General features: G+C 38.6%; 1 protein-coding gene across 4 annotated transcripts in view; it reads left to right on the forward strand.

The window, feature by feature from the left end:
• LOC141801593 (DNA (cytosine-5)-methyltransferase 3A-like) overlaps positions 1-14,923 on the forward strand; it is a 90,767-nt gene that overhangs the window by 57,820 nt on the left and 18,024 nt on the right. For all 4 annotated transcript variants that reach the window (XM_074684695.1, XM_074684693.1, XM_074684694.1 and 1 more), the window contains 6 exons: positions 5,745-5,948; positions 7,205-7,363; positions 7,828-7,935; positions 8,435-8,582; positions 12,623-12,766; positions 13,061-13,105. In XM_074684695.1, coding sequence (XP_074540796.1) covers positions 5,745-5,948; positions 7,205-7,363; positions 7,828-7,935; positions 8,435-8,582; positions 12,623-12,766; positions 13,061-13,105 — 808 coding nt within the window. The remainder of the gene's footprint in view (positions 1-5,744; positions 5,949-7,204; positions 7,364-7,827; positions 7,936-8,434; positions 8,583-12,622; positions 12,767-13,060; positions 13,106-14,923) is intronic.

Consider the following 14,923-nt stretch of genomic DNA (forward strand, 5'->3'; position numbering starts at 1 on the left):
ATGCTCCAAATGCTAGAAAATATCAGGTCTGCTGAAACTCTTTGCTCCTTTAAATCCAGGTTGAAGACTCACCTTTTACAGCAGCCTTTTATTAGAGCATTTTAACTAATCACTTTAATATCTTTTTAAAATCTGCACTGCAACTTTTATAGTTATACCTTAAAATCTGTTTTAAACTTCTTCTTTCTTTTTGCAATTCTAATTTGTTTTACTGCATCTTATTATTTGTTATCTGCTTTTTAATTGAGTTTTCATTGTTTTCTTTTAATATTTTTTCTCTTTAAAGCACTGTAACACCACATTATGTAATAACAACCCAAAATATTATAATGTTATCAATTTTCACTTCATTAAGTAATAACGCCCCAGTTTGGAATAAGTGATGCAATATGGAAGAACTAGTAATAATGCAACAAAGTTTAATACATATTCTGTACGAGAATTTTATTACAAAATGCAGCAGATTATCAGGAAATGCAACGTTATTACATAAAAAAGTGAAAATTTATTTCATTATTAGATATTGGGGGGTTATTACATAATGTGGCGTTACAAGCATTTGAATTTGCCATGCTATAATTTGCTATTTAAATAAACTTGCCTTGCCTACAAGGCCCTAAAAGGTTGTGACCAAGGCTTTAAAAAGCTGGAGAACAGAAACCCCTAAAATACCCAAATTTACTTATTTAAACATTTATTTAATTTATTGATTGATTTGGGATTATTTGGTTTTAAAAGTAACCAAGTTAGACTACATGTGATTTTGTTAGTTACTTTCAGCAGCTGCCAACAACACCTGCAGCTGCATGATTTGGCAAAATTGTGCGAATAAAATGATTGATTTATATATGTATTTTAATTATATTTGTATTTATTTAATTTATATAATTTTATTTCTTTATTTAAATTTTTATTGTATCTATTTGATTTAAATAATTTTACTTACTTAAAATTTTTATATATCATGATTATTTATATAAATATTATATTTATTTATTTAAATATTATATTTATTTATTTAAATATTTATTATATTCATTTTATGTATTATTCTAATTGATTTAATGTATATGTATATTATATTAATTTATTTATATATTTATTATTTTTGTAATTTAATGAATATTAATATATTTTTATTTTCTTTATTAATATATGTATTTTTCATATATATATTTTATTTATATATTTATTTATTTTGTTAGTTAGTTAGTGAGTTTGATTTGTTTATAAAGGGGCCATGTTCTTTATTTTTTTTATAAACGTCACTATTTAATGCATTGTTCCAGAGTTAGCTTAAAGCTAATTAACATCTGCAGTCCCCTAAGCAGGTCACAGTTAAATGTGAGATTACAGAGTCATCGCCCTGTGATTTGTCAACTTGTTACAGCTGATTTTTTTTCTGATTGGGGTCTTCCCCGTCATATTCTGTACTCACATACATCAGCTGTACTTTCCTTTTCCTCTGACCTCTCCTCTCTTTTCCTCTCTGTGTTTAATAGCATCATTAATCAGCTCCAGTTTAACATAACATGCTCGTATTTTGCCATAGTTCACTCTTGACAAGTAAGCAGAAAACACAGCTCTCTGCTGGCCTGATTGTTGGTCATTTATCATGTGTTTTGGAAAGTGTACTGTAGACAGTTTCTCAGTGAACGCCTGATCTGAAAAACAAATTAATGTATTTACTGTAAAAAGCGTTCATGGTGCAGTTCAATCGCTTTGTCGTGGAAATAATCAGATGTAAAGAGACGAGGAGGCTTTTTCCTGTTTTAGTTTCTGTCAGACCGGAGTTTATCTCCCACAGAAACATGAGCAGAGGAGTACATACTGCTCTGTCATCCATGACTCATCTAGATCCCTGAAAGCAACAAAGCTTCCTGATGTGGTGCTCAATCAGCTGATGTTGCCAGGCAACAAACTGTTTCATCCTGTGGGCGGGACTTTGGTGAGATCTCAGAGCCACTTGGGTCAGAAACAAATCCTGATGAGACAACCTGGTTCAGATAATGAGAGAAGTGATGTGTGTCAGGTAATGAAGTTTCGATTTCTTTTTATGTAACTGATACTTTCTAAAAGTGTGTGCGTGTGAAGTTTTTGGTTGTTTGAAGTAGAAATCCAGATTCAGGCGTCACAGATGTTTTAGAAACAAGTGACAACATATGGAGTTCCCCTCACACTGCACTTAGAAATGTGTGTGTGTTGTCAGAGTGTGTTTGAGTGTGTGGTCTGCTTACGATCCGTGTAACAGGCTGATTAGGATTTTATGAGGTCAGAGGTCAACAGCAGCGAGGAAGAGTCATCCCGTGGCCTCGGGGTCATGCGGAGGAGAGTGCTGTCATGACCCAACACTTTCACTTTTAGTGTCTCCTCTTCTCTGATTTATGCCATCGCCCCTTCCTCTTCCTCTTTCTTCTTCTTCTTCTTCTTCTTCTTCTTCTTCTTCTTCTTCTTCTTCTTCTTCTTCTCCTGTCATGTGTGCTTCTTACTATAAGAGTTTGATGAAAAACATTCTCACCAAAATGTGCTGATTTTAAGATCTGCTGAAAGAGAAACCAGACTTCTGAAACCGAAAGGAAGCACGTTTTTAGGTCAGGAGGATACTCCGGGAAGCATCGTGGGATTTCACATCTGGGGCACGTTAAGATTCTTTACACAGTTTTTATCAAACCGTGAAGTCATATTCATTTTTTGTCCCTCGAAAGCTCAGGGATGAAATGTTTCTGGACTCTTCCTCACCTGTCAATCTACTGAAAACTTTGCCTGTATCCATTGAGCGACTTCATGTTTCTGACGAGAGGCCTGAACAGAGAAATGCTGACTCAGCCTAAACCAGCCAAAACTCTCAGTCCTTCTCATGAGAAACTGTGTGACGAGCTCATGACATCATGGGTGATAAAAATAGTTTATAAAGAAGCAGCATCTCCTCTTTCCCTCTGTCTCCGTCCATCTCTCAGTTTTATGATATAATCCTATTTTCTCTCTCCCTCCGCCTGTCTTCGTCTTCTCTCCGTCCTTCTCTCTCCTTCCCGAGCTGAACCCGATGAACCGCCTCCCCACCCCACCCTCCTCTCCGAGCTCACTTCCTGTTTAGAGGAACAATTATAGGATTGTTCCAACAGCCTCGGGCACTAAGAGGCCCTGATCTAATGCAGCCACCGCATCAGCTGGAAAGAGCAGGAGAAAACATCAGTTACATACGTACCGGGATCCCCACACACACACACACACACACACACACACACAACCCCTCTTTGAAGGACAGTGTAAGCCTGTGGAGGAGTCAGACGTAAAGGTTGTGATAGAGGAGCAGCTGATGAGGATGATTTTCAGAGCAGGCGCTGAAGAAAGGTTACAGCTGATACAGGATCAAATCAGAAAGTTGCCGTTTGTTTTCAAACTTTCTCTAGATAAAGTTTTTCCAACATAAACAGAAAAAGTAAAAAAATTTCCAATAGGGATGTCTGATACCACTTTTTTTTAAGACAGAAACCAGTACAAGTAGTCTCTCCTGAGTACCAAGTACCGGTACCACTGGTTCTTTTGATACGTTAACTTTTGATTATTAACGACAGATAATTTCTAACAAAGGCAGCACAGTAACTTTTCCATCAAGCCCCAAGTAAAACACAAACAACTCTCTTTGCATTGCTGCATTGTAGCGCCAACTACTGGGGAGGAGGACTTGAGTTTCCTCTGAAATTAAGGTTGGTATTGGCCCGATCCCAAAGTAACAACCTAACCCTTATCAATTCGGCGTTAAAATACTCAAGGGGGTAACTTTTAGGAAACTGATAAATTCTCCCAAAAAAGGCGTATTTAAGCAGACCAAAAAATAGAGGTTAAACAAATGAAATCAATGAACTCTCACGAGACGGTGTTTAAATAAAACAAAAATGTACCCTATAATCAAAATCAAAGAGCGCCTCTCCTGCGCACCCGGTGCGAAATGAAACTCAAACTTTAATATTTTCTCAAACAAAGCCCCAAACACAGTATTTTCCCTCTCTAAATAAAGCAAAAATTCCTTTCTAACGAAAATTATCCCGCTTGTCCTTTTCGAGTCCTTTTAAAATTTCTTTCAGGCAGTTTGTGGGTTCACTTTCCCAACGAAAGCCGTAGTGATTCTTCTTAAGCCCTGAAAGTAATCCACGCTGGAAAAAAAAAAAACCACCCCAAAAAACGTGATCGATCAACAGAAAGACACTGGTATACAAGGAAAAAATGCAAAAATCAAACGTTCTCACCACCCCTCGAAACAACTCAAATCCACCCAACCGTCGGTAGGTGCGCACTCCTGGTCCTAGGAAGCGATAATCCGAGGGATCCGTAGGGATTTAGCGGCGCATTCAAGTAAACACCTCTGGGATGTTTATTTTAAGATTAATTCACCTTTGCACAGTCAGTTTATTACTTTTTTCTAGGTTCCAGGCCCTTTCCATCGGCACGCCTGTTACATTGTCTTTTTCCCTCTCGATCTCCTCTCCGCCCCTTCCCTGATGCCACGTCCTCCTTTTATAATTTCGTCCTTTCTTTTCTTTTCTTTTTTGACTATAAACCAAATCGGGAAACAAACAGGTACCCCGTCATATCTTACACTTTTTTCTCTAAGAGGGATTTCTTTTCATTGTACTGAAAACTTCCTTTAATTTCATCAATCGCACTTTCATTCATTTCATTCTCAACAACACTTCCCTGATTTAATCAAACGTTTTTGGTGACACTGTCACACCAGTACCTGGTATCGGCACTCGCCCATCCCTAGTTTCTGATAAGCAAACTGTAAGCTTAGTCATCCATGTAAGATTTAAACTATACCAGGATGCACCATTCCAACTCTCTTAGTCCAAATACAGATCCTGATACCTGGGCTTTGGTATCGGCCAATACCAATACTGACCTGATATCAGTATTAATTCTGTATTCCTTAACATGAGAATGAGACTGAAGATTACGTTTTGGTAATCTTCAGTCTGTTTTTACTTTGGAAACTAGCCCAGCAACCGCCTGTAACATCATGTTTCTATGTAGTAAAGACTCAAGAGCCGTGCACCTGACTTAACACATTAGTACAAACTAATCACAGGTATTTGACACATACCTGGTTGGTGGAAAGCTAACTTGCATCACTCTTCGAAGCCAAGCTTCACCCTCGCTTAGGAAAAAGCTTTATCTGTTTGGTGTTTCATTTCACTTCGGCTGTGCCTTTCTTCATCCTACACCCACAATTGTAGCCGCTCAGATTATCTTCTTCCACTCACTAATCAACACGCGAAGTCACTTGCACACTGGGCGCGCCGTGATTGGCTAACCATGCTTACTCCACCTTGAAATGGCCTGACGCAGCCAAAACATCAGCATACAGGCTCAGTGGTTGAGTTGGTCATTTTTCCATCTGAAGGTGGGAGTTCAATCCAAGCTCCTGCAGTCACATGCTGAAGTATCACTGAGCAAAACTCTGAATCCAAGTCATTCCTGCTGTTGGTCAACAGTGTGTGGATGTGAATGAATGAGTTTAACAAATACTAATGTTCCTTACTGTAGCAGCCTGTGTGTGCCATCAGTCTGTGAATGGGTGAATGGGTGAATGGGTGAACAAGACTACCTGTTTACAGCACTTTAAGCTCTAAGTACAAGTTATATACCATTTAAAAGTAAATACAACTGGTGTCTTCTTTTATTTTTATCAGCTGTATCACATACATTACTTCTGCTCATCCTCCCGTCTCCTCCGTCTCTCACAGGCAGAGCGACGGGCGTACAGAGAGGCAGAGATGAACATGATGGACGACCTATCAGAGGGCGACTTCCAGAAAGAGGAGGAGCCTGCCAGCCCAGCCCCTCCCCCTTCACAGCAACACACAGACCCCGCCTCGCCGACGGTCGCAGTGACTCCTGAGCCGGTGGCTCGGGGAGAGCAGGCTACACCCAGCGAGGCTGAGAACCAGGTAAACTCAGAGTCTGAGAAGTACTCAGAGTAAGAATCTGAAACATAATTTTTTTTTTTTAAATGGTTTTAAGATTTTTTTAATTTTTTTTTTTAAATTTCTGGAATTTTTTCTTCCAAAATTTTCCAGTTTGTATTTTTTTTTTCCAACGAGAGAGTTTAAGACTTTTTATTTGTTTTTTTATTTAATTTTCTGGAAATTTTTCTTCCCATATTTTCCAGTTTTAATATTTTTTTTAAAGAGGGACTTAAAGATTCTTTTTTTTTTTTTTTTTAATTTTGTTGATTTTTTTTTTCTTCCCATACTTTCCAGTTTTAATATATTTTTTTTCAAAGGGAGAGTTAAAGATTTTATATTTGTTTTTTTTATTAAATTTTCTGGATTTTTTTTCTTCCCATTTTTTTTTTTGGTTTATATATTTTTTTCCAACGAGAAAGTTTAAGACTTTTTATTTGTTTTTTATTTCATTTTCTGGAATTTTTTCTTCCCATATTATCCAGTTTCTAATATTTTTTTTAAAAGGGAGTTAAAGATTCTTTTTTAGTTTTTTATTTAATTTGCTGGAATTTTTTTCCCCATATTTTCCAGTTTTAGTATTTTTCTAAAGAAGGAGTTTTAGACTTTTTTTTTTTATTATTTTGTTGATTTTTTTCTTTCCATGTTTTCCAGTTTTAATATTTCTTTTTAAAGAAAGAGCTTAACATTTTTTATTTGTTTTTTACTTTATTTTTTGGAATTTTTCTTTCCATATTTTCCATTTTAAATATTTTTTTGGGGTAAATGTTTGGCTTTCCTCCCGGACTGAAGCCACTATTTTCTCTTACACTCAGAGTTTTAAAACTTCAAACTCTCACAATCTTGAAAGTCTGACACTTTTCTTCCCTTTTTCTTAATTTCACTGAACTCTGCAGCTGATTACATTTAGTGAATGCAACTTAAAGAGGGGTATGGTGCTTTTTTGTGAAAAGGCTTTATACTGTTTCTCTGGTAGCCCTGTGGAAACTCCGTAAAATTAAGGCCTAAAAAAACTGTTTTTGTCTTGCACTGCTATTTCAGGAAACTTCATTTCAGAGTCCAAAACTTTTTTTTTAATGAGCTGCTGTCTCTTTAAGCAACATTTAGCTTGAACTTCAAACATGGTCCCCCTCTTAAAGGCATATTTCATACTGTTGGTTGGTTTTATCACTTTTATGGATGAAACTACAGAGCTGGTGGTTAAAGTCTGGTGTCTCTGTGACCCCTCTGTGTGCTGACAGGACGGCCGAGGTTTCAGCATCGGTACGCTGGTCTTCGGGAAGCTGCGAGGCTTCTCCTGGTGGCCCGGCAGGATCGTGTCCTGGTGGATGAGCGGTCGGAGTCGAGCTGCAGACGGGACTCGCTGGGTGATGTGGTTCGGTGACGGCAAGTTCTCCGTGGTGAGTGGCTTCACTGACAAAAATCCCTTAATGAGCTGAACTGATATGACGTGTGTTCAATCCCCAGCAGAGCCACGTCGGATGCTCTAAAATTAGCCCTAACATCTTCCCTGTGGAGGAGAAAGACACAGCTGGTGTTGTTCCTGCAGAAATAATAAGAAAGTCTTTATTATCTGATCCACCTGGAAGTTAAAATCCTGTTACTCTAATTTTATGCTTTTTATTTATTTTTCATTTTTTAGTACATTTTTATTTGATTATTTTTCAATCAGCTCTTTCTTTTGATTTTCATTAATTCAGATTTTATGTTAACCCATATTTCAGCCAGGTAGAAAGAGCAAAACAATCTCCTTTTGATTTATTTCCCCACCAAAATATCCAAGCCTGTTTCTTGGCTCAAATAAATTGCCGTCAGTTGTGACGTCCGGGTTTGACATTCATCTCTTTTTTGTTTTGTTTTGCAGGTTTGTGTGGAGAAGCTGATGCCTTTGAGCTCTTTCTCGTCTGCCTTCCACCAGCCCACTTACAACAAACAGTCCATGTACCGGAAAGCCATCTTCGAGGCTCTGCAGGTAACAAACACCCCGCTTTAACGTCAGGGAGTGTGTGACTTTTTGGCAGTTTTCAAACTTTGAAATGCAGGGTCCAGGAGTTCGTCTTTTACTCATTCCTCCTTACGTAACGACCTGCAGATGTGATCTCCAGGTATTTTGTGATCGTGTAGGAGTTGCTCTCATCTCGCTCTGCTTATAATTCACAAGCAGTGACACTGAAGTAGTTTCAATCTCATATTTATATGGCTCATTTTTCATTCCTCTGGTCAGTAACACAGAACACATTTACTTCACCTCCTCTGGGTAATAATTCCCTCAAACCTTTACTAAAGTAAAAATCAAGCAGTGAAGGATTCGTCCGCTAAAGTCATCACATATTTCATGCTTTGGTTTTCATGTGCTGCCATAATGACCCCATCTATCCTCCTTCAGTGACTGTTTCTGAAGAGCCACGTCAGAAGCAGCTTTTCCATTTCTCTGTAACCGGGCTTTGTGTGTGTGTTTGTTCTGTTTCTAGGTGGCCAGCGTTCGGGCGGGAAAGCCGTTTCCTTCCTGCGATGCGAGCGATGAAGCCGAGGGGGTCGAGATTCAGACCAGGCAGATGATCGAGTGGGCGATGACCGGCTTCCTACCCAGTGGTCCACAATCCCTGGACCCCCCAGAGGGTAAACACACTCTCTGTATCATGTTGTTCATGATTATCTCAAACTCAGTACTAGTGCTGTCAGGCGATTAAAAAAATTAATCTAATTAATCAAAAGTTTTGTGATTAATTAATTTGATTAATCACATTTTAATCTAATATCTGATTAAATAAAGAATTCAATTTCTAGGACATTACAAAATTGCAGGGCATAACTAAACAAATCAATACATGAAGAAGAGAAGATTTGTAAATCCACATTTTTTTCAACCAGCCATTTACGTCTATAGAGGAGGGGTCTGTTGGAGCTTGTCAATCAAAATCCTGCTCATAAACTACTGTGGGTGAGAGCGGTGTGCTCTTTGGATGAGAGCTCAGCATGGATATGAGGAGAAGATGTGAGATGACAGAGACATAGCTAGACACTGCAAGTCAGAAAAGTTCAGGCAGCTCACGCTCCAAGTGAGGATGTGTCGCGGTAGTTCAGAGAGAAAGAGCGACGCCATCGTGAGAAAAGACGACAGACATCATGGAGAGGATCAAAGGTTGAAGCGCCCGAGATGAACGTGATCAAAAAAGTTTGTTTTGTCTGTTTTAGGATCAAAAACAGGAAGATAGACATAAAAGAAGAGAGTCCACTCTTCTTAGGTAGTTTTGGTGTTTACATAGTCAGAGGAAACAAGATTATTTGGGTCTTGAAAGATCGTTCAAGATGCTCTGAAAACGGCTTGCAGCTAATGAGTTAATCTGCTTTAATTTTTTTAATGCATTAATTTGCGGTGTAATTAATTAATCTGATTAACGCATCAAAGTGACAGCTCTACTCTGTACATGTTTTGTTTGATTTCAAACAGCGAAGTGCGCCTTATAGTGAGAGAAGTTGCAGTAAGAAAATCATTATCAAAAGTAAACACAACATTCAAACTGGGCTCCTCCTTGGCTCAGGGCCAGCAGCAGCACACACCCAAAGCCTCCAACAGTGACTACGTGAACACACTCACTAGCCCAGCAACCACCTGTAGCATCATGTTTCCGCTTCGGAGAGACTTGAGAGCTGGGCACCTGACTTGTTAGCATGTTAGCACAAGCTAATCACAGGTATTTCACACATACCTGGTTAGCAGAAAGCTAACTCACATCGCTCTTTGTTTTATGCTGCTCTCCAAGTTCCTGAAATCGAGTGAAAGTCTAGCCAAGCTTCACCTTCGTTTAGGAAAAAGCTTTATCTCTTTGGCGTTTCGTTTCACTTTGGTTGTTTTTCTTCCTCCGCGCTACGTCTGCTATCGTAGCTGCTTCTTCTTCCACTCGCTGTTATCAACACCCAAGGTCACTTAGCTGAGGTAACCACTAGGAATAGAGCCAGGATTTCAGTTTTGGCTGGGCCTTAAGTTACAAAAGTTTGCAGATCATTAATTTAATTGATAAAAATTATGTATTTGTTTTTTTTCCACATTTAACTGCTTTTTTATAACCTTTTTCGGCATCAGAAAAACTACCTGTAATCGCTCTCCATGTTACTGACCAAAAATTGGTGCTGTAATGCACCGTTACAGTTTATTATAAGCTGTAAGACCAGAGACTTTAACCACGGTAAAATAAAATCAATAAGAATCTACTGTTTTTTCCAAAATAATTTTCTGATCCTGCCCACGTGAAGCTGAATGTTTCATAACTATTTTTTCCAACCAACTAAAAAACATGGCTTATTTTACGAGACAGCGCATCTGACACTAACAAAATGGACATCAAGTGACAAAACTGTATTGTGCTCTTTTTAAACTGATTGAAAATATATATAAATATATAAATAAAGTTTATAAGAAAAGTTGAGGGTGGGCTTAGGACCTTGAGCCCACAACGCCAACCTCAGTTACCATGTCTATTCTCCGCCCAGAAATATCGTGAAACAACCAAAACATCAACATCCAGGCTGAGGAGAGGGTTTAAGGCAGACACAGACACTGACACACATGTATCGAGGCCCGTAGGGGACGATTAAGTAGGATAATTCCTGTAAAAGATGACTTTTTTTTAAAGAAAATTCCTGCAGACTCTACCTTTAAAGATAAAGACTATGTAACTGTGAGCTATAGAGACGCAATAGATATGACAAACTGAAAAAATGTGTTTTCAAAATAACTTTTCAAAGTCACCTTTTTACCCTTTTCCTCTTGTTCTCTTGAGATCACTCAGGGGTTTTGATGAGGAAACTTGACAGAGCGGTAACACTGCTGCTGTTTTCTCTGATCATCAACAGCCAAAATAACATGTGCGACGTTTGTGTGACAGCAAAATGATCTTTATTCAGTCTTGTTAAGCGTTTTTGTCTTATTTTCAGTAGAAAAAGTCTCTTTAGATTTAATATGAGCCACATTCACCACCATTCACAAGAAAACATGGCTGCTGTGCTGCTACAGAGGAAGCAACGATAACTGTGTCCACACAGAGATAACCGCTCACGTCCTCAGATAATCTTTCCTCGAGAGTGTTGAAAGTGCTGCACCGGTTTGACCCACTCTGTCGCCACTTCACTCTGCTGCTCTTCAGACTGAAGGACTGCGGCGCTAACGTTAGCTAAAGCCTCACGCCTGCAGCTGTAACAGGCCTCTCAGACTTTTTTAGACCATGCATCGCTTTTAGCTTAGACATTTTTTCAACGATCCATCTTTATTATAATAATAATAAGCTTAATATTGATACTATTTGATAAAGTACTATGCAGTATTTTACAACTAGAGAATTGGGCTACATTTGAACTTTATAAGTAATTCACTTTGTAAACTTTAAGAAAGTTTGACTTTGGCAGTGTTGAAAAACACACACTGAAGTGACCTCTCAGGAGACAAATCATGTCCCAAAGTGCAATCCTGGTTTGCAAAACACACTTAACTGTGCTTTTGGGTGGTTAAAAGATAAAAACTGCCCTCTTGGGTGGCAAAAACGCACGCTGTATGTGCCTTTTTGTTCTTTTCGCCCCTGCCCCTCAAAAAGTCTGCACATCGCTGCACCAAGGTGTGTTTTGTTTTCAAGGTTTTTTTTTATAGTTGCAAACAACGAAGTGATGGATATGACTCGATTGTATGAGATTTAATCTCATGGCACAAAACTAAATAGATAGATAGATCCTTTAATGTCCTTCACAGGAGATTTGTGCCACTGTCTGCACAAAAAACGTTGTCATACACATAATTACTACACACTACAGTCACTTAGGTCCACTTGTTCAGCAAAGTGATGGCAGACGGGACTAAGCTGCTGCTGAAGCGTGCCTGTTTCCAGGCTATGGCCCTGTATCTGCGTCCAGACGGGAGGAGAGTGAAGATAGAGTAGAGAGGATGGCTGGGGTCAAGTGTTATGGTGCATGGCTGTGTTGTTGAGTTCAGAAAGGCTGGGTGTTGGGAGGCCGGTTGGGAAAAATATTGGAAAAAAGCTGATTTTATTAGTGCAAGAGATCCTAGTTTGTTGAGATGCTCTTTCAGTGATTTATAACACTTTTACAATCATTTTTAAATGATTCCACGGACCCCCAAGCTTTGGTTCACAGACCCCTGGGGGACCTGGGACCCCACTTTGAGAAACTCTCAGAGGGAGCTTACAGATATGTCAATATCAGCGTGTGTTTCCTGATGAGCACTGATATGAAATCTCTTTTAACGGAAAATCAAACTGCAGAAAACAATCTTCTGAGTGATTGAGGAAAGATGTCATTACACTTTTTGTCCAGCGGAGGCTGCTGTAACTCTGCTGTTGATCCTAGTAGCACATGCAGCAGAACATGCCCTGCACTCAGATTTAATTGGTAGACAAAGTGTCATAATATTAGATATTATTTTGTAAAAAAAATAAATGTAAATAAGCAGCTATCAGAGTACTTTTAAAGAATAATCTGGTTTTATAAACTCCTTCTTAATCCAAATTAGCATCAACAAACCTGTGCACGCCAAAACTGACTTAAAAAAGAAAAAAGAGCCTCAGACTGATTAACAAACTCTCTGTTTCTGAAGATTTAACCACTGACTCCTGAGCCATATAACATTAAAAAATCTGTCATTTTACCTTCAGGTGAACAAAACTCATACAAAGAAATGTACCCAGAGATGTGGGCCGAACCCGAGGCGGCGTACACGCCTCCGCCTGCAAAGAAACCACGAAAGAACTCAGTGGAAAAAGCAAAGATCAGAGAGGTGATCGACGAAGGGACCAGAGGTAAGCTGAAAGCAGGCTCAGAATAATCTTTCTAACTTTATTTATTCTGTTTAAATATGTCTGCGTGTGGAGGAGTGAGCGCGCTCTTCCCACTCAGAGAAAATTTAAATCAGGACTTTCAGGTTGAGAGCTCAGCTTCTGGGTGAGTTTGGACAAACAGGACGATTGTACTGCAGTGATACAGTTCATTCTCCCTTTAACTGCCTTATAAGCTTTTTGTATCAGTGACATAAATCCCAGAAAATATGACTTAAACAAATGTGTTGATGGGTTAATTTGTGTGTTTTGTTACAGAGAGACTCATATATGAGATCAAGAAGAAGATCAGGAACATAGACGGTAAAACTTTCAAGATTTATTCATTATTATCCTCTGTATGATATCACTGTCAATGTTTTTTTAGGAAAAAAACTGAATGTTTAAAGATGCTATGAAGAGGATCTGTTTTGATTGCACTCTTTTGCCACCTTGTGTGTTTGTTTTGGAATTAAATGGAGTTCAGATCAAAACAAATTTTCTTTGTTCAAGTCAACTTTTTACTGGATACAACACGCCGAGGTAAGGTATTTATCAGTGCAGTTACATAGCACTATGGTTTGAAACGTGACATCAAGCAAACATTGTAGTAGCTGGTTATATGTAGTGCTATCAGCTGCCCGGTGCTGTGAGACGTGTCTGTAATGTGTAACGTTAGTGAATCCTGGTTATGTCCTACCACTCATCTACCAATCAGAGCTAACGTAACCTCACTCTTCATTTTATTGATAGACTCAAGTTTGAACAGACCACTGCAGAATAACTGCTGACTGCGGGTTGGAATCAACATTAGCACAAACACTTTAGCCCTTTTAGCCTTTAGCTTGTGCTCTATCTCTCTCCTGTTTATCTTTCTTCTGCTCTTCTGTCCTTTTTCTGTCTGACAGTTAGGCTCCTGTGTCCACCATCACTACAAAACTAATCACAGAAATCGTTTTCAACAGAGAAAAACACAGATCTCTGTCAGCCGGCGTGCTGTTGTCACAGAGACTTAGACGTGCTGTAAATCAATCTGGTCTTGGACGACCTGAACTGGAAACCTGAAACTAGTATTTTTGGTGCTGATATTCTCATTTTAAAGTGTGGATTAGGATCAGACTTATATCTAGAAGGGAGATTTTTTCAAGATCACTTTAAAACTCCTCACAGCCCCTTTAATGCAGAACTGAAATCATTATATTTCTTTAATTCATTGTTTAAATATTTGAATATGAATAGGAATGGGTACCGTGTTAGGTCCTTTGTAGGTACCGTCTGAGTTCTGTCAAAAGTACCAGATACTGATTTACGTGAAATTAAAAGGTACCATGTTTAGGTACCTAAACGCATCCTTTTGACTGTGAGGGAAGTGGAAGAGTAGGAGATTTTCCATGCTGGACATGAACACAGGATTGCAAGTTTAATATATATTGAAGAAAAAAATATGTCAAATAAAAGAAATTTGAGATTTAATTATTAATTAATTTTATTGAATTGATATTTTTTACCACATGAACACAAATGGTACTGTTAAATACCGATACCGATTGCCAGGTACCGGGCGTGGGTACCATATCGTTTCAAATGTGAAAGGTACCCATCCCTGTATATGGCAGTAATACACACAGGTCCAGAGCTTGACAAAAACAAAAACAGGGGGAGATCTGGTTTTAACAAGACAAAAACAAACCATTCTTCATATTGATCAGATTTAACAGTCAGTCAAATCAGTATTACAGACAATGACATGTGCGGACATGAACTTTGTGTCATTTATTTAAAAGGGCTGCATACCCAATCATAATCCACACTTTAAAATGAGATAATTAGCACAAATATAGGTGATTTTGAAATGCTACATTGCAGCTTCCTGATCAGGTCAAGCAAGCCCATCCAAGTCTGTATGACAACACCACGTGAGAAGAGAGATCTGTGTTTTTCTCTTCTGAAAATGATTTCTGTGATTAATTTTGTAGTGATGGTGGACACTGGAGCCTAACTGTCAGACAGAAAAAGGACAGAAGAGCAGAAGAAAGATAAACAGGAGAGAGATAGAGCATGAGCTAAAGGCTAAAAGAGCTAAACTGTTTGTGCTAATGTTGACTCCAACCCACAGTCAGCAGTTATTCTGCAGTGGTCTGT

The sequence above is a fragment of the Halichoeres trimaculatus genome, unplaced genomic scaffold (genome assembly GCF_033239565.1).
Source record: "Halichoeres trimaculatus isolate MK-OKI-2021-1 unplaced genomic scaffold, fHalTri1.1 fHalTri1_scaffold_13, whole genome shotgun sequence".
Lineage (NCBI taxonomy): Eukaryota > Metazoa > Chordata > Actinopteri > Labriformes > Labridae > Halichoeres > Halichoeres trimaculatus.